The sequence below is a fragment of the Harpia harpyja genome, chromosome 1, assembly GCF_026419915.1.
Source record: "Harpia harpyja isolate bHarHar1 chromosome 1, bHarHar1 primary haplotype, whole genome shotgun sequence".
Taxonomy (NCBI): domain Eukaryota; kingdom Metazoa; phylum Chordata; class Aves; order Accipitriformes; family Accipitridae; genus Harpia; species Harpia harpyja.
In genome coordinates, this window is record NC_068940.1 from 102,785,847 (window position 1) to 102,810,723 (window position 24,877).

At 41.8% G+C, this 24,877-nt stretch overlaps 1 protein-coding gene across 4 annotated transcripts in view; it reads right to left on the bottom strand.

Annotated features, from left to right (window-relative positions):
• The window catches only part of SCN5A (sodium voltage-gated channel alpha subunit 5), a 219,248-nt gene that overhangs the window by 92,313 nt on the left and 102,058 nt on the right, over positions 1 to 24,877 (bottom strand). For 3 of the 4 annotated variants that reach the window (XM_052807527.1, XM_052807509.1, XM_052807502.1), the window contains 5 exons: positions 24,380 to 24,781; positions 14,992 to 15,124; positions 11,212 to 11,450; positions 6,275 to 6,448; positions 4,494 to 4,850 (listed from right to left, as the gene is read on the bottom strand). In XM_052807527.1, coding sequence (XP_052663487.1) covers positions 4,494 to 4,850; positions 6,275 to 6,448; positions 11,212 to 11,450; positions 14,992 to 15,124; positions 24,380 to 24,781 — 1,305 coding nt within the window. The remainder of the gene's footprint in view (positions 1 to 4,493; positions 4,851 to 6,274; positions 6,449 to 11,211; positions 11,451 to 14,991; positions 15,125 to 24,379; positions 24,782 to 24,877) is intronic. The other variant, XM_052807518.1, reaches the window with a different exon arrangement.

Here is a 24,877-nt window from a genome sequence, read left to right on the forward strand (position 1 = left end):
TCAAATTACCGTAGGAAGACAGAACTGGAAGGTCCTCTTGGGTCACCAAGCCAAGCTCCCTGCTAACATGGGTTGTTTACTTCATGAACTAATCAAGCTCCATCTCACGCACTGCTGGTTTGGGGTTAGTCAGTCTTGTTGGAAAGTCCTTCTAAACAGCCTCACGGTGCTGATAGTCAGAAGCCTCCTTTCCAATCCCAGCCTAAAGGTACCTACAGTGATTTATACTCCTTTGCTTTGGGATGAGCAGTATCCTGTCACTTAAACTGTTCTCCTCCCATGCCTAGCTCTGCATTCCCCTCATCAACATTCATATTCCCATACTGTGCTTTTCCCAGTAGTACTTAATCTTGAGCATCAGCCATTAATGGGGTGTATTGCATATCCAGTATTGCAGATCGCTGTGCGACAGCATTCACACTCTCCTTTCTCCTCTGTAATTATCTTTCCTGATATGTATTAGAATCTCATTTACTTTTTTAATGGGTGCAATGTACTGGTGCATTGGTAGCTCGTACTGGCTCAGTCAGCCAGAGTGATATGTACATGGGGATATCTACAGCTGACTTTGCCTCCCAAGACTTCAGGGACAGAAACAGGTACTTTTAGGGCTATTTAATCTGATGTATTTTAGATGTCTTTTTGGGTAAGATATTTTATGACTTCACAGACTCCATTAACCAGATCTGACTACAAAGGCATCTCCATGCAATTATCTCAGATGTAGATGTCCACAGTGACTGGTACATATACTTTTATTATCCTCTCAAACATTTTCTGTTGGTAAGCTACTTGGTCATAACATAAATTCTTAAATAGGGCTGAGTGCATGACCTTACACTTCGTATTTCATAATTCCATGCATCACGCATTAATTCAATGATAATGGTTATGCAATTCTTCCAACAGGATAGCCTGATACCCTAGAAATTGGTGGTGCTTTCTACCTTTGTGTTCTCTGAACATGTCATTAATATTTTTCTGAGTGAATAGCATTTCCATGGACAGTAGACAAAAAAAATAAGCCTAGGACTGACCGTAAAAGAGCACTTCCAGCCTTATATTTCACCTTTCAAGAAAATTCTGAAGATGTCACTTCCCTGGTTGCAGACTTTCCATCTTGGCATGCTTGTGACTCCAGGAAGACAAAATCCACCATGGAAATGCATCAGTGAATTCCCAGCTTGTGGTGGATTGGGGAACGGGGATGGATGTGCCATAGAAGTACTAAGGAATGTATGTAAATCAGGCAGAGGTGAGACAAAGGCAGTCCAGAAACTCAGCCCTGAGGGTGAGTTAACGCGCTGCGGCTGTTACCTTGGGTTAACAGTAACTGATCCTTTTTGGGTGCTGTCTACGCCACGCACAGCCGAATCGGAGCATGAGCAAAGACAGTGAGTGCATTTCTGCCCTGCATGGAGTTGCCCTTCACTTGGTGGCATTTCAGGAGAAGCTGGTAAAAAACAGGCTTCATCTGGGTAGTTGGCAGAAGAAGAAAAGGCTGGCTTGGCCAGCGTACGTCATGCACACACAATGAGGTTGGAAGGTTGTTCCGTCTGTGATTGAAGTGTCAGTTTTATTCATGCACATTGTTAGCACCTATAATGTGCAATTGTCCCCTGAGAAGTGGCTGGTGTCACGCTCGACTCGTGCATCGGCTGACCTGCCAGAGCAGGGGGCATCACGGACTGCCTCGCTACCCAAATTCCCCTACACCTTCTTAATAATTCCTGTCTTGGTGATTTTCCTTATTAACCTCTGTAACATAAACATACATAGGAAATATGTTAAGCCCTTTATAAAACTTAACAGTAAGCATAATTACTCAGTTAGCAATTTCAGAAGCTCTTTCTTACAAATGAGGGAGAAACTATTTTATTATCTCTCTCATTTGGCTTTACCTTCCAAAGCGGCTTCAATGACACTAAAAATGCCATCTGACAACAGTAGCCCAGTCTTATTGTGCAAAAGGTAGCTACACAGCACATAGTTTTCCAAATATGTTGTAAAGTTTAGTTCTCTGAAGATGACTCAAATACCAGCTGACCAGCAGTAAACATAGTTTCACGTGGCAATGCGCTGCTCCAACACATCTTCAGGATATATGAATACAAACCAAAGATTTAAGATTTACTAAAATTCCTTTCAACAGCTGGACTGCTCTATAACATGAAGTTGCCCAGGGCACTTACTAACTTTCCTGACTTTTCTTCCACCATTCCTTTGAATTTATGTTAGTGAGGCTCGGTAAGACCTGCAAACTGAATCACTGAACATACTACAGAATCGCAGAGGTTGTAACTCTTCCAACACCAGTTTGCAGCCTTTACTTTACAGTATTTAAAGAGCAGGTCTGCTAAGCTCTGTAATGCTTAACTTTGCAGTTGGGAAAGAGACCACAGACAGTACCAATAAGTACTGGCAGATGTGACAGATAAAAGTATTTAATCTAGATGAGTGTGCAGATCTGCTACACTGGCAAAAATGCTGTAGGATTTCCTCCATGCCTTCAGAGACTAAGAAAGTGTTCAGAGTCCAAATGAGATACAACCTCAGGATAATATCTTTCTTATCAGAACTGACTCTTGAAACTCAGAGGAGGAACAAGGATCTCAGCAAGTTAAAAGAGAAACTTTGCTGGCACAGATTGCAACGGAGTTACAGGTAAAAGATTTAGCACTCAAATATTCTTATTTTAAAGGGCTCGTGGTGCTTCTCGGCTACAAGAATTTTGGGGTCTGATGATGTTCAGCACATAAGTGAGTCTGTGAATTCAATCCACTCTCACTGAAGAAAGCAAGAATTCTGCTGATGCCAGAGGAATAAGATGACCTTCTCTCCACCTGCTAATCAACATCATGAAATCTCAGTGTAACGCAGTTGACACTGGATGAATCTCATGATTCAGAATCTGTTGTTCTTTTCACACCTATGAATCATTTTCTTTTTTTTTTTTTGGAGTGATCTGCAGACAATAATAATTCCTATTTACCAGTCATTGCCGCATGCTTACAGAATTGTTGGCTGAAAAGGATAAAGCTAGCATTTTTACTTTCAGCTGACCAATAACTTCAGCTTATCCATGCTGACAGAGTTTTTCAATATCTGGTTTTACATCTGGGACAGTCTTTTTTGAGCACTGAAGGTTAAATATATGTAGATAATATTAGTGCAATCTCTGCTGAATCAGATCTTATATTTAACAGATCTTATGCACACTGATGAGTGTTAATATCTAAGCATATCAGATGTCGCAAATTCACATCTTTCAATAATCCATGAATATTTCAAATGTTTCAAGTTTCACATTTTCCCCAGAATTTACCACATATTATTTTCAGGTTTCATTATCATACACAGAATCCATTGCTTAATGGCAGGGGGAGATTAACTTTCTGGATCTCAGGCTAAACTCCCCCAAAAGATATGCAGAAAGTCATAATTTGCCCCAACTCCTCTAATCACATTTAGTTTCAAGAAAAATCTATAGAAACAGGAAGTCAGGGAAAAAAGCATAAGTAATCTGCCACTTTCTGAGTAATCACAGTTTAACCTTTTGACTTTTATAAAAAACCCTTGTAAGATATAATTTCCTGTTGCAATCAACATTTTCAGTGCAAAACTAACTGTTAAAACATAAATTAATGTAAATAATACAATTCCCTGTTTTTCTAGAAGCTCGTTCAAGAACTTCTCTACCCTAGCAGCTAAGAACCAAAACATTGGGTACTTAAAAGCAAAACAACCACTAAAAACAATCGGTAGCAAAACCCAACATTTTTTATAGCAGCATCTACTATTAAACAACTCACTACATAAACAGTAAGCCCATTAGAGCCACAATGTCAAAGATGCTCTGTAAGCTGAGCAGGCGAAACATTTCCATGATGACTGCAAGCCAGCAAAGCGCTCCATAAGATGTCAACAGGGAAATACAATTCAGTCTTAATAGGTTCAGAGCTTATGTAAGCCATGCTTATGGGATAGTCTATTAAAAAATCAAGCGAGCAAGTGACATTACTGTAAACACAGCCTGCAGCTTCCTAGAACATGCAGGCTAAAGACATTCAAAACTCCACTCAAAAGACACTGTGCTAGCTGTAAGGTGTTCTGGACCAAAAATGAAGGGAAATAAAAATAACTCCCGATACAGTGACAGTTGAGGTGATATTCACTCCTATATACAAAAGAGATCTGGAATCCCTTCAGCCCCATGAATGGCTTAAGAAATAAAATCATTATAACCAGCTCATGTGCCTTTCTTCTAGTAAAACATTATCTGTTCTGCTAAAAACAGTAAGCTTTCATTCCTAATTAGTAATGCAATGCTAGCAATTTTGTGTTTGGGATATGAACAAGTTTCTCTGGGTGACAACTTGGTTCATCGAATTAAAGCTGTGGAGCAATGTGAGATTGGCCATTTCTGGATAAAAACATGGTACATTTGCACAGACCCGCCAGGAAAGGGAGAAAAAAACATCTTGAGAACTCACCACCAGGTTTCCTATCACCATGACCAACAAGAAGACAAGAAGGCACAGCGGCTGCCCAGCTACTTCCATGCAGTCCCACATGGTCTCGATCCACTCCCCACACAAAATTCGGAAGATGATGAGGAATGAGTGGAAGAAATCATTCATGTGCCACCGTGGCAAATTGCCGGTCGTGCTTATCTTCTTCACATTGTCTATGTAGCTTTTCCCAAAAAGCTGCATTCCTACCACAGCAAAAATAAAGACGATGATTGCCAGCACAAGAGTGAGGTTACCGAGGGCACCCACTGAATTACCAATGATTTTAATGAGCGTATTTAAGGTCGGCCAGGACTTTGCCAATTTGAAGACTCGCAGCTGTGAACAAAACATAAACAACAGTGTCAATTCACAGAAGAGACAGACTTTTCAGCTGATGAATTATTAAAGTGGGTAAAACGTGAAAGACATTAAATGCCACAGTGTGTGTGGTACAAGGTGATTTTAGCCATATTTCCTGTTAACCTTGCTACATCTATTAATAAAATATCAGTTGGGCTTCGTGGGTGAGAATTAAGTTTTCCAGAGCTATGCTCTGCCTTGTTAGGTAGATGTGCTTTTAGAGGCTCATTCCCCCAATATCATGGTAGGGAGAGGATGGAAGGAAGAAATCTCAGGCCTTAATATTTTCTTTTACATTGCTTTTCCTCCTCAAATTAAACAGCCTGGCAGGCATGTGGGGGAAGGGGTTTAGGGTTTGATCCCACAAAGAGAGAAGAAATTCCTCTGTGTTTCAGAGTAAGCCTCAGCCAGATGCCATTAGCTGTTAGCTCCCAGGGTGAAAATCACCTCTGTGCCAAGGATCACGCAGTCTATGCACAACCCACTTCCCACTTAAGACCTATTTTAAGGATGTAAATGGTGCCTAGCCCTGTGCTGTGTTTTCAGCTAAAGGTTTAATTTCAGCCCTATTGAAGAGGGATTGCTCAAAAACCGAGAGGGGACTTTCAGGACCTAACCCCAGTGGTGAAAAATTTGCGTTTTTGAGCAGTGCAGAGAATTTTGGAAAAAAAAAAAGTCTTCTGCTAAATGTAACCATAAGGGCTTATTTTCCTCATCTTTCCAAGTTGTGAAGCCATATCATGGCCAGAATGATTAGCATGGACATCCTGGTACATGAAGTGCAACACAAATGTCAGGCTGGCAAGGAAACTACTTTTCTGTTCCAATATGTCGACAGTCTCTCATTAATAGAATACCACTATCCCGTGCATAACAAAGGAGCTGACAGCTAAGGAGTTCCCGTGAAAGACAGATGCTATGTTATGCTGATCAGTTCTAGAAAAAAAATCACTCCACGAATAAATCAAAGACATTTTCTTTTGACAACATTTAAAAGAACAGTGGCATGTTTATAACATAATTTAGGAATAACAACTTCTAAAACAACGCCTTACTGGCTCTTGCATTTCTTGGGCTATCAATTATCTGCTGACTATGCTAACAGGTGTACAGGTATAAAATGGCAGATTTTTATTACAAATTGGAACTCAAACATTTTAAGTGTGCAACAATTACCTGGCACAGCTAGAAGGAATCAAATTATGTTCTCATTTACCCTGATGTAAATCTGGAACAATACCATTTATCCCGCAGCCTATAATTAGTGTCATGTACTGTTCACTAGTTTGCAGCAATTAAAGTCTTTATCGGCAGATGCGTTTTTAAGAAAATATGTTACATTCATGTCAGAGTTTATATGTAATAAAAGAAGAGGGGTAAGAACAGAATAAGACCGTTACCAGTCGAAAGGAGCGTAAAACAGACAGGTTTCCCATGCTGGACAAACCAAGTTCCATCAGGCTTAGAATAACAATTATGCTGTCAAAAATATTCCAGCCCTGCTGAAAATAGTAGTAGGGGTCAAGGGCAATTACTTTGAAGATCATTTCTGCTGTAAAAATCCCAGTGAAGACCTGCAGAAAGAAAATATGAATTCAAAGTAATCTTTTAAGCACACCTCCTTGCTTGCAGACTTTCCACTGATACGGGTGAACACAGCAGAAAGCCAAAAACATTTTACAAGCAAATACTTGATTTTTCATGGCTGATTCTTTATCACTATTACAACTTGTCTAGTCTTTTCACAATAATATTTGATACTGCTGTAAACTTAGAATGACATCTGAGTTCAAGGTCTGGATTGGAACATACATTTCCATCTCCTTCCATCATCTGAATAATCCCAGTGGTAAAAAAGAAAGAGTAAAGGTGCCTTTTATAAAGGTTAAATCTATTCATTTCAGTGGAGAAACCCAAATGAATGGACTGTGAGTGTTAAGGGGTATTTGGGTTGTAGTATACCTGCTGTATTATCCCTTTTTATTTTGTTATTATTACCAATACCAGGGCAACACAAGCCTCCAGTCATTCTGAGGTTATTGCTAGCAGCAAAGGCGATTAGAAACTCTAATTTGAGTCCTAGGCTTTTTTTACAAATAGTCACGGCAATTTTCTCTTTACAGCATCTTGGGAACACATTGCTTATTTATGACCCAGTTCAAATGTCATATGGTGGAACTTCTAATTGGAACATTTTTCTTTAAAACAACATATAAATATTACCTATGAGGCAGAGGGAGAGGGTAAGGGAAAGCTACTGACAGCAAGTTCAGTTTTAACACATTCCTGCAAAGTATCTCAGAGAATCAGATCTTGTCATTTTGTACACCCTCCTTAAGTAACAGTTTAAATGAACAACGCAAGGCTACAGTCAACTTAAAGTGACAAAATGTGGGCACCGAGGTCTTCATATACTGTTTTATTTTCATTCCAAGCCCCAATACAAGCTGCACAGAGCTTTGTGTTTCTGAAAACTTCTCTATTGTACATATATATTAAAGCACATGATTTTCCGTGAAACAATCAGTATTAATGCGCTGTGTTGGTCAAAAAAGAGGGGCGAATCCAGAGCTCACATATCACTAACATACAGTCAAAGAGAAATTTTTTCCTTCCAGTAAACTGAATATTTGCAGCATTATCCCAGCAAAACCGATCAACTCTGAGCAACAGAGATGAGAAACCCATTAAGATGTGGAAGGGAAAATTTAAGATTATGTAATTATGATATGAAGGAATAAAAATAAATGATAATAGCCTGCGTTTGAGGAATGCTTGGCTTTACTCAATAGTGCTTCAGGAAGGAATTTTTCCAAGCAGCCATTTTACACAATTCCTTATGTAAAATACCTTCTCTTTCTCATCAGGAATATAATACCTTGGACTGCAAAAATACCTTGGGATGCAACAACATCCCATCACCATCTCATACCAAGAACCCAACACCTGTCTCATATTGCTAAATAGCCAACAATTTCTGAGTCACAGTGGTCAGAGATACCAAAGATTCCCACCAGAATGCTCCAATTTCCCTTAGGACAGAGAACAAGACAAAACTGGATGTCTGTGAAATTGTATCCAGAGGACTGCCTTAAAAACCACAATACCATGCTGTGTACATTATGCAACCATCTTGCTGAGAAATGACTCAGGAGGATCACTTTCTTTGCCTGAATCATTTTAATCAATAGCCTTCTGAGAAGGAAATGTCACAGTAAGATAGCAAAATGTCTGAGCCTTCCTAAAGGCATCGGGAATTGTGTATGTGTACCAGCTACGAATTTCAAACGGCAGTTGTCAAATCACCAGCACCTGGTACACGGCGACTGCACTTGTACAAGAGGGTGGATACTTAATGTGATAAAGGCTGGAAAGAAAATGACTAACTTAACATCCCACTGGTGCTAAATATGATGCTGCTGATTTGGAGGACTTTGTCTTAAAAAAATTCTTTTATCTATCATTTCAGCCATTTAGGCTTTAATACTGCATAATGGTATCTCAGTTTCTAAAGAAAAACAAAAAATTTGGGGAATCTTGCTTTATCTACCCACTTTTTAAGTGATGGCACTGCACAGGCAGATGAACCATGTAAAGATGTACGTGTGCTTGGCTGGCCTTCTGATCACATTAGAAACTGTTGATTCCTGTAAGTGATGAACTAAAGGAGTCTGAAGGTAGCAGATGCTGCATGAAGCAGATGGACAATCAGAGGGAGATCTCTAATGACTGGCAGCAGACAAAGAATTGCTCTTGGAGAAAGCAAATTCATATTCCACTTTCATTCTTTCATTTCTGTCAGAAATATTTGTTTTGAGGAAAAAATGCCAAAGACCCACCCTTTTTAATATTTCCCCCCATTTAATGCTAGTATAATCACTCAAAGAGGGTTAGATGCAATGGGAGGATGACAGCCAGCCAGCATGGGGGCAGAGGAGGGGTCTGGCTGTCTGCGCTGGAGCTGGGACTCCCTTCCCTTTCATAGGGAATTGCAAAAAATGTCAATTTTCATTACAAATGACTTTGCAAAATCCTCCACAAAATGGAGCTACCTTCCTCTAACCTGCTCTACTCGCAATCAATCCGGTTAGGCAGAGGTTTAGTAAAGCTGGCGAGGGGGAGCTGGGACGGTCTGGCTTCTCACAGACCCATTCTGGGTTCTCCGGGGAAGGGGAGCCCCGTGCCATCAGCCTGCTACAAAAAATAGCAGGCTGCTTTGCTTATTTTACACTTCAGCACAGAAAGGAGAAATAGCTCTAGGCAGTGCTGAGAAACTCACAGTGAGATAATTATTTATTTTTTGCAAAATTTGATTTGCAATTCCTCCCTCTGCTCATCATCTCGATTTCCTTGTTGTCACCTGGCGAAGCCCCCGCGAAGCCCCGGCAGGTTTGCAGGAGCCGTGTTGGCAGGAGGGATGGCAGGGGCTAAAGTTTCACTGCCTGTGGTCTGCAAAGGGAGAAGCTGAGCTGCCAAAAGCAGAGCAAGGAGCAGACACATTTACTATCCCAAGTGCCAGCGGGGGAAACGGCAGCATTGCCACCTGCTCTGGTGGATACTCGGTCCAAAGGAGGTTTTTTAAGTCATCTTAGAAGGCCACAAATTGTTGAGCAACAAGGAAAGCTGGCTGCAAAGTGGAGCTGGGTACAGTCCTGTGAGATGACTTTCCAAGCTACCCTTATCTACTGCTTTTCACAGAGGGCGAGAGCGTGGGTTTGAAGCAAGAGAGACCCAAACAGATTTTTGCTTAGCGCAACATCCGAGGGAGATTTGCCAAGACACAGCAGCTGAAAAACTGGAGACTGGTCCCACAGCCTAGGAAAAGAACCTCAACCTGCCCAAGGTGGCCCAGAGCTAAGAATAACAAGGAGCAGGGTAAAGAAAAAAATCCATATGTGATGTACCACATATGCTAGGACTGATACAAAAAGTCTGATTATTGCTGCTACCCACCTAAACCTGCCAGCGTAGGATGCTTCTCACTAAAGGCAGACATCACATCTGTAGTGTCTCTGCATACTCCCACTATAGCTGATGGTCACTACAGTCACTGGCCTCCAGGACACAGTTCACCTTATCCAAAAGTAAATGTCTTTAAAACATAACATTAACTGTGCCTTAAAATGGTCCATTACTCTCCATTGGTTTTAAAGGGAGACAAAGACAACTGGCTCAGACAGAGACTCCTACGCTGTAAATACCTAAAGTTAGGCAAGGTGAATCCCACTTTGAGATACTGCAGCCTTCATTTTTATAGACATAAAGGGCTTTTTTCATCTCTGTTGTGAGCTTCTCAAATGCAAACTCAGCAGCATCCACATTCCAGGGTACTCCAGACTTACTCATGGTCCTATAGGATATTTCTGCTTCTATCACTAGATTTTAGAGGCAATTCCACCACGTCATAGCTAGATGGCCTGTGCCTTTTCCAGTACAGACTCTTCTAAAATTAAAAGGATTTTAAACATCAAGTTTTAAAGCAGTAAACCACAGTAACTTTTAAACATAAACTCAGAGACAGACAGTTAAAGAAAAAGCTTCCATTATGTAGTAACTGCAGAATTTTAGTGGCCCCCTGGGTTAACAAATTGTACCGCATCGCCTCTGGAAAGGCTTTTCTGCTGTCCCTGCAGCTTGGCTGTAGATCTGTCACTCTGCTTTTTCTTGGAGAAGTGCGGTCTCTGCTTACTTTGCAGCTCTCTCCCCGGCTGCTCCAGCTTGCACATTAAGAGCTTCCCCTCGAAGCATCACCCGTGCTTTGCTCCATGTCCCCTCGTCCCCAGGGTGTGCGTGGGACCCAGCACACGCTGCTGGACAAGACCGGGAGGCACAGCAGGACATACGGGGACATACAGAAAATGTACCATAGGCGCCTTCCCGCATACGCATCTACCTACGATCAAACACCACTCTATTTCCCTCCATGATCTTGCTTTGTTTTTTTCCTATAGTTTTTTTTAACTTAAAAGTCACTGTTAGTCACCAATGCTGCCTTATCATTGCTTTACCAGAAATCCCAAATAAGCCTCATTAAGCTTTCTCTTATCTCATTTCTTAAACAGACACAAACTAGATACCTATCAGGAACAGCCCAGAAGCGTGGCTTTAATTGTTACTAATAACATTAGAATATGTTAGTTCAATAAAAATAGACCCTTGTCCTTCATTCCTTTCTCTTCACGCCCTGAAAGAGGTGACTATGTGGACTTGCTTGATATGTCCTAGGCAAAGCGATGCTGACAGCATACCGAAACGGGGTCTTCCCAAGCCGCAGCAAAAACTTTAAAAAGCAGGAAATACACTCCTCAGGTAGCACTTCAGGTTCGTATTCACTTACCAAATTGCCTATGTAAAGCATGTGGTCAAACTCCTTTGTCATCTTGTAATGCTCCAAGGCCATGAAGAGCGTGTTCAGCACAATGCAAAGGGTGATGGTGAGGTCAGTAAATGGGTCCATTACCACGAACTTGACAAATTTCTTGATTAAAAGCCAAAGTGGGCAGCAATCCCAAATGAGAAATTTAACAGCAAAGTGGTTCCAGCAGGGAGGACATTTCTGGTGTGATTCCTCAAGCTCTAAGTCACAAGCAGTAAAGTAACAGTCAATTCACGCTGAGTTATATGACAAGGGAACACTTAAAATGACTCATAATATAGAGGAAGGCCCCTGCATTACCCCAAACTTTTTTTTAGGATAAAAATATTTCTGTCCTAACAGGCTGGCAAATTACGCACTTTGGGGGTTTTGCCAGTTGACCTGCACTTAGCAGACAGTGACCTATTCTGAAAGTAATAACCTTTCAAAAGTGTCACAAGCAAAAAAAGGAGAATCACACTAAATATGTAAAGTCCAGTATTATATATAGGCTCAGATTTTTATATATAGGCTCAGATTTTTACTGTCTTTTCCATTTTGGCAAGTTCGAATGGATAAGAATACACTATCTTCATTTAACTTAGATCGGAATATATTTTTTTCATTCCCAAGTCACATTTTATAAGTATCTCAAGTAATACCTTTGAAAGTGGTTAAGAGATGAAAGAGCTTAAATCCAATATTTAGAGTTGATTTAAGCACTTGAGAGCCAGAGTATCACTGGTTATCAATAGGGTTTCTGTTCTTGATGTGCAATCCAAAAGGCATTAAGCATCTGATTCCTTCTGAAAGGCCCACATATACAAAATCAGGGGAGTGCATAAGTCAGTTTGAAAATGCTACTAGAGCTCCAGAGTGCTTTTTAAAGGTGCTTTTAAAACATTACCTAAAATACAACTTTTATATGTTCATTTTACTTGAGCACAAAAGAATTGAAATAGCTTCATAAGTATAATTTGCATTAAACGGTGAAAAAGAAAAGCCAAAAAAGACAGTTAATGGCTGAATGATAATGATTAGCGAATTGCTTAATGCTTTCCTTTTCTGATTCCTTTATGGGCATGGAATGCTGTATAACGGTTTTAGTCTATATAATTAGAACCTGCACTGATAACAGGAAAACTTCAGCCAAGGCTGTTATTTCAATCAGTTTATAAACAGCCTCCTCTCTCAAAACAGGATGCATTCTCTGTGCATTTTTCTTCATTGGACAACAGAACTGCAATATTAAGTATCTTCTAGCAAGCTTTCAAAATATCGGATGATGTCCTATAGACACAGGGTTTGCGCAAACATCTACACTGCTCTGAAATCGTTGGGAAACCAAAGTGCTCCCAAGAAATAACTATGTCTTTCCAGCCTCCAAACAGAGGCCTTACAGGTAAGTGCCTCAAATGATGTAAGAACCATCCATACCCCAAACAATTTCAATGTAAAATCCTAATTTTGCATTTTTTTGGAAATCTGCCTTTGAAAGTAATAAAGAGTTTAGGGCAGTTACTTCCTAAAGGATCTAATTTTCCAGGTAAATCCAGAACACATCTATCTATATCCATACTCCTTGTAATCACTTCTAACCAACCCTGCTTATTCCACTATTATTCGTTTGGGGACTTTCATGACGGACACACATCAGATGAGTGACTCTTTTCCCTGAGGCTCCACACTGGACACAAGCCCCTTTAAGTCCAGGTTGCTGCTAAAAGGGGTAGTGTCGTCCCTCTCAGCCTCAGACACATGTTATTTCTCTGTCCTTTTGCCAGCTTTTGTGCTCCTGGACCTTCTGGGTGAGCTGGTTCTGCTTGTTGATCCAGCTGAAAACCAATTGTTTGTACAGTCAAATCAAACTGCAGGAACACAGCAAGGGAAGGAGGAAGGTGTGACTGTTCTCTTTTGGCAGTGATGTGGCATCAGAATGGTTTAAATCAGTTAAGAAACCACATGCCTTCCACCACAGGTGATCTTTGGTTATCACAACAGATTTAATATTTTTTGAAAAATATCCATAAAAGGAAAAGTAAAATTAGACTAAACTGCTTTTTTTCTGATACTTTATATTGTTTTTTTAAAAAATGTTCAGAAAAGCACAGTCAAAGTTTGTGTTGGAGGTATTTTTCCTCTTATTTTTAAATGAAAAAAACCTAGGTCCTTCCTTGAATGCAAAGCTTTGCAATGTCTGGGAAAAATAGGCAGATGATGACTACCCAAGCTGAGAGCAGAAACCAGACAACTAAAGGGGAAGGGATTTCTGGGCTGGCTGTTTCACACAGTTTGGCACAAATCATACAGCTATTATTATAGTTAAAGCCTGTGATATATTCTATTCCGATTTGATATTCCTCTTGTTGTTAACAAGTATTAAATTTCAATGACTAATCAAAGTCTGTGAGTTAGGAAATCTTTGATAAGGTTTGAAACAGTTTTCTTCTATATGAAGCCAAAAAACTACATCCTCGGAGTTACCCTAGACTTGATGGTCTGTGTTTCTGTGGTAAAAAGTAACAGAAAGTACCATTAAATAAATAAGAAGTCGTCCAGCTCAGGCCTTTTAGGCATTCTTAACACATTACAAAGAAGCAAATCAATCACAAAGCTAATTGCTAAAAACCCCACAGAAAACAAAACCTTTGCAGACTACACTAAACATTGGAGTACATTGAAGTGATTATTTACCTATTAAGAATACAACTCTTTATTTATTTAAACATATATATATCTGTTCTGGCCACAATACTGCTGAACATAACCACAGGGGATGGTAAAAAGCTGAGGAAGAAGAAGAGCTTTTTGGTTTCTTGCTGGGCTGTCTCCAAAGGGCTAGGTCCAGTGCCTTTCTGTAAGGCATCTCCCAGCTAAGTCCCTCTGTCTTGCCTTGCCTTCCTATTCATCGGTAACACAGAGAATAAGGCTGCAGGAGAATCCAAAATTTCCCTTGCTCCACACTGCGTTCTTGACAGGCTTTTTTCTATACTTTTAATTGCTACCTCCCACCTTTTCTCAATTTACAATGTAGCGGACACAAGGAACTGTAAGAAGCCCTTTCATGCTGTATGTAAAGAGGCTAAAAATGTGATGTCTTGCTATGAGTTGTTGTCTTGCTGTCAATAAATTTGTGAAAGGGAAATGCAAAGTCCCTGTGTATGGAAAGACAGGGAAGGGAAATCCTCCTGCACCTAATGAGAAGACTAATAAGCAATGAAAAAATTTGCTCAGAAATATTTGTATGGACAAATGAGAGCTTTGAGCACCCTTAAATTTAACGGTGGAATTCAAACACCCATGAAACTGTTGTTTCCCAGTAGCTGCTCTGCAAGGAGGAGACTTTCATCCCCCACAAGTTGGAAGTTCTGCACGTAACTGGTGACTGCACATGCCAGGCTTTGCATCAGCTCCAGAGAGATGAGATACAAATGTATGTACAGTCACCCAGACAGTCTGGTGCTCCACTACCCTGCATCTTGGTTAGCCTTCTGTAAATCAAATGCCATGGGGTCACAAAATCTTACCAGATCCAGTTTTATATGGCCAGCATTTTGTCAGGATTTTACAAGTCCATGGGTAAGATAGTGATTATATTGCCCTCTGTTACAGCATTGCCTCTGTTATAGGGGTTACAATAACTGTCTATAATGCCTTCTTGCAAAACAGCAAGAGTTTAATATTAGGGTCTTTTGTGTCACTTTGTTCCTGCCAATCAACATGAATATGGCTTTGAGTCGGGGAACTAAAGACGTATCTTACCTTCCAGGGCACTGGTGATGATGCTGACAGCGCTCACTGCCCTCTGCCTCTGAAAGGGTTCGTCCGAGTGGTCCACCGACGGGCGGTGGGGCATTAAAAGCTGCTTCTTGCTTGCCTCATCCGAGGGAGAGGTCTGTTTAAATGAACACATTGGATCAGCGGAATAAAACCAAGGCAGATATAGGGTAGCATTTTCAAAATTGCCTAAGCACTCTTTTTCCCATCTGAAAAGTCCAAAGCTCACTGATTTCCCAATTAGACACATGCTGATGGGGTACTGCTTTTGAAAATGGCACTTTGAGCAATTTTGGAAACCTTGCTTTGCCCTTTACCTTCATGTAAACAGGTGAAAGATGCAGGTGAAAATAAAGGGACGCTTCCGATGCTGGAGAAACAGCAGTGCTGCTTTATCACGCTCTTTGCTTGTGAAAGAAGCCCTGCTTAATTACATTAATTATTCCATTATTTCTGAAATGTGTTAACTGTTTAATTATACTGCTAGAAGAGGAAAAGGGGTGTGGGTAACAGCTCCATTACAGGCCTCTGGTATCATACCAAGCAAACTGACTCGTCAACACATGTTTTTTCTTGTTCTGAAACACTGCCAAATCTCAGGAACATATTGTCATTCTGCTGATCTTTGGTGTCATGGATTCTGAAGCTCCATAATTAGGGGAGATTCACAGCTTCTTTTTTCTCAGAAAAAATGAAAAATAACCCAAACTCTCTTATTCTCATGTTTCTCAAGAAAAAGCTTAAAAAAAACCCCCAAAGAAATCAAATACCAGAAAAACAGAACTCCCAAACTGTCTTTATTTAATGTTTCATTTTAAATTAGTTTTATGCTTTTTGAAGGCTTGGGTTTCTGAAGTCAGCCAGAAACACAGTATAGCTGCAGACAGACACTGTATTAAATTCTTTATATTGTCAGCTCACAGGAGCGAGATGTTAAGACTTTTATTATTATGAGCTCCCACTTCATACAGAGACAAATCCCGCTTTCTTTACTCCTCCAGCTCTCCCACAGGTAGAAGGAAAGGTGGTGGCTGAGGTGTAAGGATCTGGGAAAGCCAGGTACAACATCATTCTCTGTCACAGACCTCCTGGGTGAGACACTCAGTCTCCCAAAATAAATGTTTTAACAACCTCTGTCCTGGTCCTCCAAGCATACAGGCTGTGAGGTCTGAGACACTATGTAGGCAAGAGAGATGCACTGCAGATAGATGGGTTCTGACGGTTCTTGCAATATAGCTCAAGGAAATGTGAAAGGAGAAGAAATCCCTATGAAGATCATAACCCCTGGTTTATACAGGTGTCTGAATAGCTGCTTTTGCTTCTCCATAGTCAAATGAGCTACAGGAATTGGATTCAGTCTTCTGGATCTTCCATCACTTGGGTCTGAAATGGCCCTAAGCACCCTGAGCAGCACCCAGGATGCCAACTGAAACGTGCCATGGGCAGCAGCTCCACAGCTCTACATCTGTGCCTGGGACATGCACCCGGAGAGATTCAGGATCCCTCCTCTTCACCATTTCTCTACTGAAACTGCTCTTCAAGAAAGGCAATTCCGTAAGAACAGCAGGAAAAAAGTGCTGAAGGTCTATGAGCTGTCTTTCTGGAGTGTGACTTCTTCAGGGCAGGGGACATCCCCTTGTCAGATGGTGGCAAAGGACAAAGCCGCTTGGCCACTAGTTGACAATGAAAATAATAGCCAGGATACTGGTCGCAGGTCACTTCAAAGTACTGCAGTTAAAAATACCAACCACTGCAAGACCAGAGAAGAGTAAGGACTTTTAAAGCAAGCACTTAAAACATTAGCTAAGCCAGGAAAGCAGTAATGCTTCAAAATGGCTTTTTTGTTTTTCTAAAATGTTCTCTTTTGTTAAAACAATTGGCTTGTCCATTGAGTTACTGACGCAGTCATCTCAAAAGGAGCGGTATAATCAGAACCTATTCAAAGAGACTCCTACTTGTGCACAGCATAACAAGGTAATATTCTATCCTTGGCTTAGGAGCTGGGGAAACCAGGAACCGTATTTCAGATGCATTAGTTCGCTTGATTCCCTTCACCTCAAAAACATCCAATAAAAAAATAAGAAACAACAAATGTTTTATTAATGAAGAAAGCATCTACAAAACTGCATAATCATTCACACCAGTTTGGAGTACATAACAAATACATGGGATTGAAGAGAAATAACTAGACAAGGAGATAAAAAACATGAGGGAGACAAATTTCTGAAGTAGAATAAACTAAAAATTTAAAAGCAAAGAAAAAGGAAAAAAAAGCCAAATAAAAACCCAGCTCTTCCAAGTCCCTCGTCTGTAGAATGAACCATAAGACAACCTCAAACTTCAAATTCCTCTGGATCATCTAACTCTTTTTAGACTGTACCATCTCCCCATCCCATGTGACCCAAAGCTTAGAGCATACCAGTAGCACGTCTTTAGACAACCTCATCCCCAGAAATACCAGTTTTCTGACTGTCAAGGAAGGTACTATATTCCTATTCATGCATGCAGAAGTGCTTTTGCAGAAGTTATGGGTTGGTGGCCTTTTTCTGAAAGCCACCTTTTACTCACAGGTGCAAAGAGAATTCACTGCAGAGGTAAAAAGTCGAAGGAAAAACATTCAGAGATTCATTCTTCCTATTTTTTGATTCAGCTAAACCAGGGTAAATGAAAAGTCCAAGTTAAACAGGTTTGCCATATCCTTCATAAAAAAAAATAGCAGGGAACTGACTTTTTCCCTAGGTTTGATGTGATATTCCCAACCTAACAAGTTTTTTAAGTCACCCTATTTTTCTTTCCAGCCCAGCATCCTCAATCCTGCCACCTCTATCATGAGAAGCAGTCCCCAAGACTTCAGGAGTCCTGCTGGAGTCAAGGGGACTGTTTGCAGTGTGTCCAAAGGGGTATTTCTGAAGGAGACACGTGCATGGCTCCTTCCTTCCTTCATCTCTGGAGAGGCAAGGTGGTGCAATTTGGGGCTGGCCGGCGTTCAGAGCAAATGCTCCTGTGCATGATAGCCACCCACTTGCCCAGCTACAGAGGGCAGAGCCCGAAGCCCGCTGCTCCCCGCCGGCCGCTCGGCAGCGGGCACACAGCGGAGGTTCATCCCCAGAGCCAGAACACAGTGTCTGGCAGGCAATGCCGGGCTGTAAGGAATACTCCTGTGCTCTTGCAGGACGATGAGGTCTCTTTCCCAGTAGAGCAGTAAATCTATCAGATAGTCAGCTTGCCATTTACTATGAAGTATTTTTCCAAGAAAGAAAGTTTCCATCCAGGTGAATTGCTTAAAATTATTTAAGTTACTTGGGGAATTTTATGAGCTTTTGTTCTTTGTAAAGAATAGATGGGGGGGGGGGAATTATTATTTTAGAACAGAGATAGCTAATAGTCACGCAAGGAACTGGCAGGTTTTGCACTCTGAGATAGAGAGCAGTTCCAGGAACTGGACAAACAAGGCAGCATAAAGGGTATTATCGTTACAGAGAGAATATACACAAGCACAGTTGTTCATCATACTTATATTTCTATAGAAATTCAGCAAAAATCACAACGGTCCCTACAGTTATGCAGGGAGTCTCCTTAGGATCCAGATGAGAAATCACAATGGAGTTAAACACAGGCACCTCCAGCAGGATGAGATTATTTGTGTTGCTCCCTGATTGACTGGAAATGTTTCTCAGTTGGATTAGCTAAATTCTATAGGGACAAATATACTGTTCATTAATTTACATGTAAATGAGGATGCATAACACTACAGAATTATTTTCTTCTGAGTGCCTACAGTTCGGAGTTATGTCAGAACTGTTATGTGAAGATGGGCTTATACATGGCAGCATTTTAAAGACCACATTTGGGAACTGGGACAGGTTTAATTTTCCTTGTACAGTTAAAATCTTTTCAAGCATAAAAAGAGGTGGACAGGCCACACCATGAACAATGGACCCAGTAAGGCACTAGCACAAATTTTTAATGAGATTGAAGGTGACCATAATAGTGCACAGCATTAAAAAGAAGCCATATAATTTTGTGGATGCTTGATTATTTAAAGAGATGCACTGTAAACTGGAGCAGCTTGCAATATTTGTGTCAAATCTGAATCATTTACACTTAGGATGTGCTAAAGCAAAGTTTGAAACGAGCAGAAAGTAGAGACAAGGTGACAACTCCCTGTGTGACAGCGGCAGAGGACTAGCTAGCTTTCGTCCATATAACTTATTGGCGGCAATTTTTGGATGACTTATTTTGTTGACCTTTTTTCTGAACATGGAAACTGCTAACACTTTCCCTTTTCACCAGTCCTGTGGCAAAACAAGGAGGGGAAAAAAAGAAATTTTACCTTGGGGCAGTCTTAGGGTCAACAAGAAAACCTTAAACCAATGTGGTCAGCAAAACGGTTTCGTGCTTAGTGGCAACAAAAGCCAAGGCCTTTCTTTTTTTAATATATAAAAAAGACAACAAAAAGTTTATCTAAAGATAAGCTTCTAAATCCTTAGTTCGGCACCTCGATAAGCAGCCTGGCCTTTCTTAAGGGCTCACTCCCCACTAGTTTTCACTCCTGTCAAGCTAGCAATACTTGGCATTTCTAGTTTCCTAAAAGAAAAAAACATATGCGTGACCAAGAGGAAATTCAGGAAAGGTTGTATGTGCAAGAGGGACACCCCGGGTAGCTCCAACCTTGGCCTTGTTGCCCATCCCAAAGCCATGTCACTGGTGGCCCTGCTTTGCTCCTGGACTGATGAGGAGCTCTGGCGAGCCAGTGCCCCAGGGAGAGCAAAGCAGTGGGGACCACCAGCTAACAGCCAGCTGCCCATTTGCAGCCAACCACCTCCTCAGTCCTGCATCCATTTCTCTGCCACTTCTAATCTCCAAAATAATTGGAAAGTCAGGCTAAACCAAAAACCTTGTGATTTCCCTGCAGAGTTAAAGAAAGGGCTCCAGCTGGCTTTAGGAGGCAAGAGGGGATGATGTCATGTGTATTTCTTAAGCCTCAAGAAATTCTTGACAACCATAGGTGACATCTTATTCATCCTCATCGGATCCCATGGATAAACTGAGCTCCAGATAACTGCTCGTTAACTTAATCCAATTCTGTTCAAACAGATCAATATCTTGTGAAGGAAGATGTTATTCTAACCTCTTAACTAAGAAGCACCAAGACACAACAGAGCAATACATAGCTACAAATAAATACTACAGGAATGAGCAGAAACTTTAGGTTGTAGTGTGTCCTGAGTTACTTACATAATGCATAGACATTCTCTAAAAAAGGCGAAAGCCCAAAATCCCAGCTCAGCAATCAGCAGGAGCATAAAAACATATCATTTTTCAAACCTCTCAGTCTCAGGTCAAGCCAAAAAAAATTAGGACTTTAAGCATAGTCACCAGGTCCTGCTCATGTCTTATTTACACTGGGGTAAGTTTGATGAAATCAGCAGCTACACCACTTAAATAAAGCTGGTAGGAGAGCAGGACCAGCCCTGATTCAGTCCTCTGCAGGATACACCGGAGATTTCCAGGAGGGTGACTAGGACTTAGCATGGGTTTCTTGGGACAAGGCTCCCTGCACCCCTCGGACTTGAACGCCTGTTGCTCTTCACATCCAGGTGAAGACTGCCTGACCCAGAGCCACATTCGTGGAGGGTGTTTACAGATCATACTTCATATTGCACTACATATGACCTCAGCAGGCTTTCTAGCTTGAACACAGCAGTGTAACCTTCTGTGTTGCCACAGGCAGCTCCCCAACAACGTTGCCACCACTCCTTGTGGGTGCTTTTATGTGGCACGGGAACATCAGTGGGTGTAGCAAAGTGTGCAGAGATGCATGGGTTCCCTGCAGAGATAGGATGTCCCTCCTCTTGCTCAGGCTGTGCACTGAAGCCCCTGGTGACTTGGCAGGACCGCTTTGATGCAGAAGACTGCATGGATGGATGCCATTCTGCATGGACGGATGCCATTCTGCATGGACCATGCCATCCATGGCCAGCAAGCCTGCTGATCAGTCAGACTACCCCAGCTGACAAGACTGATGGGCCTAAGCACCATCTACTGAGATTATTGGAAATCTCTCCTGTTTCACTGGCTGTATTTAGGGATTAGGGGGAGGAGATGGAAAGTGCAAGCACACTTGGTTTCTCATGGAAACACACTCACATCCATCTGTGCCAAGCAGCCAGGGCCATCTGAAGAGCATTTGAAACTGGCTTTTTTAGCTTACATGCTCTTCTAGAGCCAAGTGTCAGGAGACCACTCATCCGAGTCACCAGCCTGAAGAGTGGGATAATCTGCTGCAGCCAGCTCCTTCATGGGCGAGGGCACAAGCTGCATAGATGCCTTCACGTCAGCTCAGCTGCCACTCGCAGCCATTCCCATGGGCAAAGGGCCCGTGGCTGGGACAGGGGGTAGCGGTTGCAATGACGCAAAGGCATGAAAGTTGTTTATTGTTGTCCCAACTACTTTGCCTGGGGTAAAATCTTCAGGCTGAACGTTGCTAAAACTGATCAGGCTAAAATTCTCAAAAGTGGCTAGTGACTTTTTGTGCTTTCCTGGAGAAACCGTAGGAGGGTCCAGTTTGAAATCATCTGCTGAAACTATGGTCTGCTTAAGGGCTGCAGGCTAGAAACTCAAAACCAGAGATGGTCAGACCTTGTTTGATGTTTTCTCTGCCTTTTAATACAGAAGTGCTCTTCCAAGCTTTCCCCAAACCAGAATTCAGTGGTCTCTCCCATCAGTAGCAATCAGACAGGTCTGTGTCACGCTCATCTGATACTACTGAGCATCACAGAGGGACCTAAACAAATGTGTCTTCAAAACCTAACGCTGTAAAAAGTGTTTTGCCAGCTCCATCAAGTCAGTTATTGCATTTACATGAGTAGAGCCACGCTTACACCTCAGGAAGCTGCAAGTCAGGGCTTAGCGCATATTACGGTGATGCCTTTTCATGGACTGGTCCTTCGTTTCTTGTTCAGGGAAGATACAACAGATAGCACAAGTGAGTCCTTTTTCTCCATGGCCTTACACTTGTACAAAATAAGTAACAGCAGCAGGTCATTGGGGTTAATGAGGTAACTTCAACTTCACCCTGCAACATCTTTCTTTTGCCTCCCCCAAACATATCAAGAGACTATAAAAAGAAGCCAGAACTGCTAATAAAGAACAAACTCAACTTCAAATTTTAACAAGAAAAAGGCAAAAATAATCAAACACAAAGTCCAGAAGCGTGTTGATTTATCTCCGAGCACACTGAGGTGTTGGATTTGCTCTTTCCTTCTGCCTGCGCTCCACAGCTGAGGCTGCACGTTTATGCCCAGCGCTTATGGTTCCTGTAGCGAATACATCTGTACAGCAATGGGCTTCTTGCCAATTAGCTTTTAACTCCAGCTCATATTTTCTGGATAGATTAGATACCAAACCTGTTTTGCAGAAGACACAACATCCTTCACATTGCATCACTGAATGAGCATCTGTTACTATAGTGCCTGGGTGTTATTTCCTAGATGACCAGGGAACTGCCAAGTGAGCTCACCCACCCGGGCCATTCAATTTTCAACATCCATTTTTTTAAAAGGCAGAAAGCTGGCAAACAAAAAGAAATGCCAGCAGAGCTCAAAGCCTCCCTGTCACCTCAGGGCCCAATCCTGTAAAATATCAATATCTCCTTTGAAAGGTTGAGTGCTCTCATGCTTTGTTAAGCTTTTTCTGACAGCTGGAAGAGCCTCAGCAGCCCGCAGAGCCACTTTCTTACAGAGAAAAGGGGGACATCCTCTGCTCATCTACTGAGGCCTTTCTACTCTGGTTCAGATTTTTTCTTTTAAACAGATGCACACACTTTCTCGCACAGTTCCTTTAATGCACAGCTTTTTTTGCACCAAGTTAAGTCCCATAAAACTCCACTATCTACAAATAGTGTTTCGGTTGCTCAGCTGCCTCGAGACTGCTCTCAGGGCTGGTCGTCTTTGTCTGCAGAGAGTAAAAATGGGAGTACTAAAGTCCTAAATGAACGAAGGTGTGAACATCTGAAAAAAAGCAGCAACAGCCTCAAAACTGTCAACAAAACAGATAATTCCCACACCAACCGGCTTCCCACATGCAGCATGGCCCCTCCTCTCATGTACAGTGTGAGAGTCTATTTGCAGGACTACAGGGAATGCCCGGTTAGGTGAGGAAAAAAATTCAATCCAAAGCTTGAAAGGGAAGAAGCTGTCTGGCTCTAAAGAAGAAAAGCTACTTCTCAATTTACTGATAATCTGACACCACGGCTGGATTCCACCTCACTCGCCTTTCTCTTCAGGAAATACGTTGCCTAGTACATGTTAGGATCACATTTGCTTATTTCCACCCCAACGTAACCCATTTTTGGCACCTTGTTACTCTGAGTGGGCTTCATCTCACCTGACTTGAGACATGTGCAATATTGAGTTATTCACCTAGGGCTCCCCTTGTAGTTAAAGTGAACAGAAAGAGGCACTTTCAGGGAGAGAGATTATTCTGACCCATTTTTGATCTCTGAGATTAAATAAGTCCTGCCCACACTGATTGTAAGGACTAGACCTCCATTGCTTGAAAGACTGTTGAGAGTGACGAGCTCCAATGTAGATTATCTACATTAAAAGAGATAAATTCCCATCATATCAAACTGGCAACCTGTCCAAATTGTCCTACCTGTGTACCAGCTATTTCCAAAACACCACCTCATGGTTTTCCAAGTGAATTTGTGCTTGGGTCCTAATGGTATCAGTCTTAATAGTTTTATTTACAGCCTTATCAAATATTTTGCAGCAGTGGTGCTTTGCAACAAAGATCCTGGCAATCTGCAAAAGGCTTGAAGTCTGTTGATCATCTGCTCATCTTTCCTGGGTGTTATTTGAACTGGATGCTAAACCCTTCTGGGAACTACATTTGGACTGTAAGAACAGCCCTCCACAAACAGCTATGCAGAAGACCAGAGGTTAGATGCAAACAGACAGCAACCAGTGGGAGAAAACGCAGTCTCAAGATGGTAAGACTCACACTGAATCATTTTAAACACCTCATTATCTAGCCACCAGACGATGCCAGATATTCAAATGTCAAAAGAAACCAACTTAAGAGATGTCCCTACAAGAAAACAAAAATCATATCAAACCCAAGATTTAGGTATTTGCCTCCAGCCAGCTTTGAGGAGTAAGTCTCACCAGAAGTTATGAACCTCTCTTATGTGGCACTAAACACACGTTGCTGTGTGAGTTAGCCTGTTGTCCTCCCACCCTGCATAGGATGGTGGGTCCGGGTTTCTCACTGTAGACTGTGTATCGCGTAAATAAATTACAGCAAACTCCAACAATATTTAGAAGGTAACAAGAGCGTGAATCACATACAAAAGTTATAAAGTACTCACCAGGTCGCCTGTCCCAGGTTTTTCCATAATAACTGGGGGGAGCAGTAACCCTGCAGGAGAAGTAGGGTCTGGGTTGAGTGCCCCGGTGCCTCCTCCTATCAGGGAAACCACACCATTGCAATCCACTGAGCTGTTCCTTTTGCCCGTCTGGGTGTAGTTGGGAGTAGTAGGGTGAGAACTATGGCTCACTTGACTTTGCACGCTCGGACGCCTCCCAGATCTTGGAATTAAGAGAGAGCCCCGGTGGCTTTCATTTTCCCCAGCAGTGCTGATCTCATCATCGGCAAAATCTGTTTCGGAGCCAGTGTCTCTGCCACGGAGTCGGAAACTGAATATGCTTCCGTGGCTGGTTCTGCGCTTCACCAAGTTTGCACTGGGACCATAACTAATGCCAAGGAGAGTCTAGAAACCCCCAGAAAGGAAAAAGGGGAAAGAGAAACAACATTTTGCAACATGTTTTCAGGAGCGAGGAAGGTCTGGGGAGAGCAGTAAGTTCCA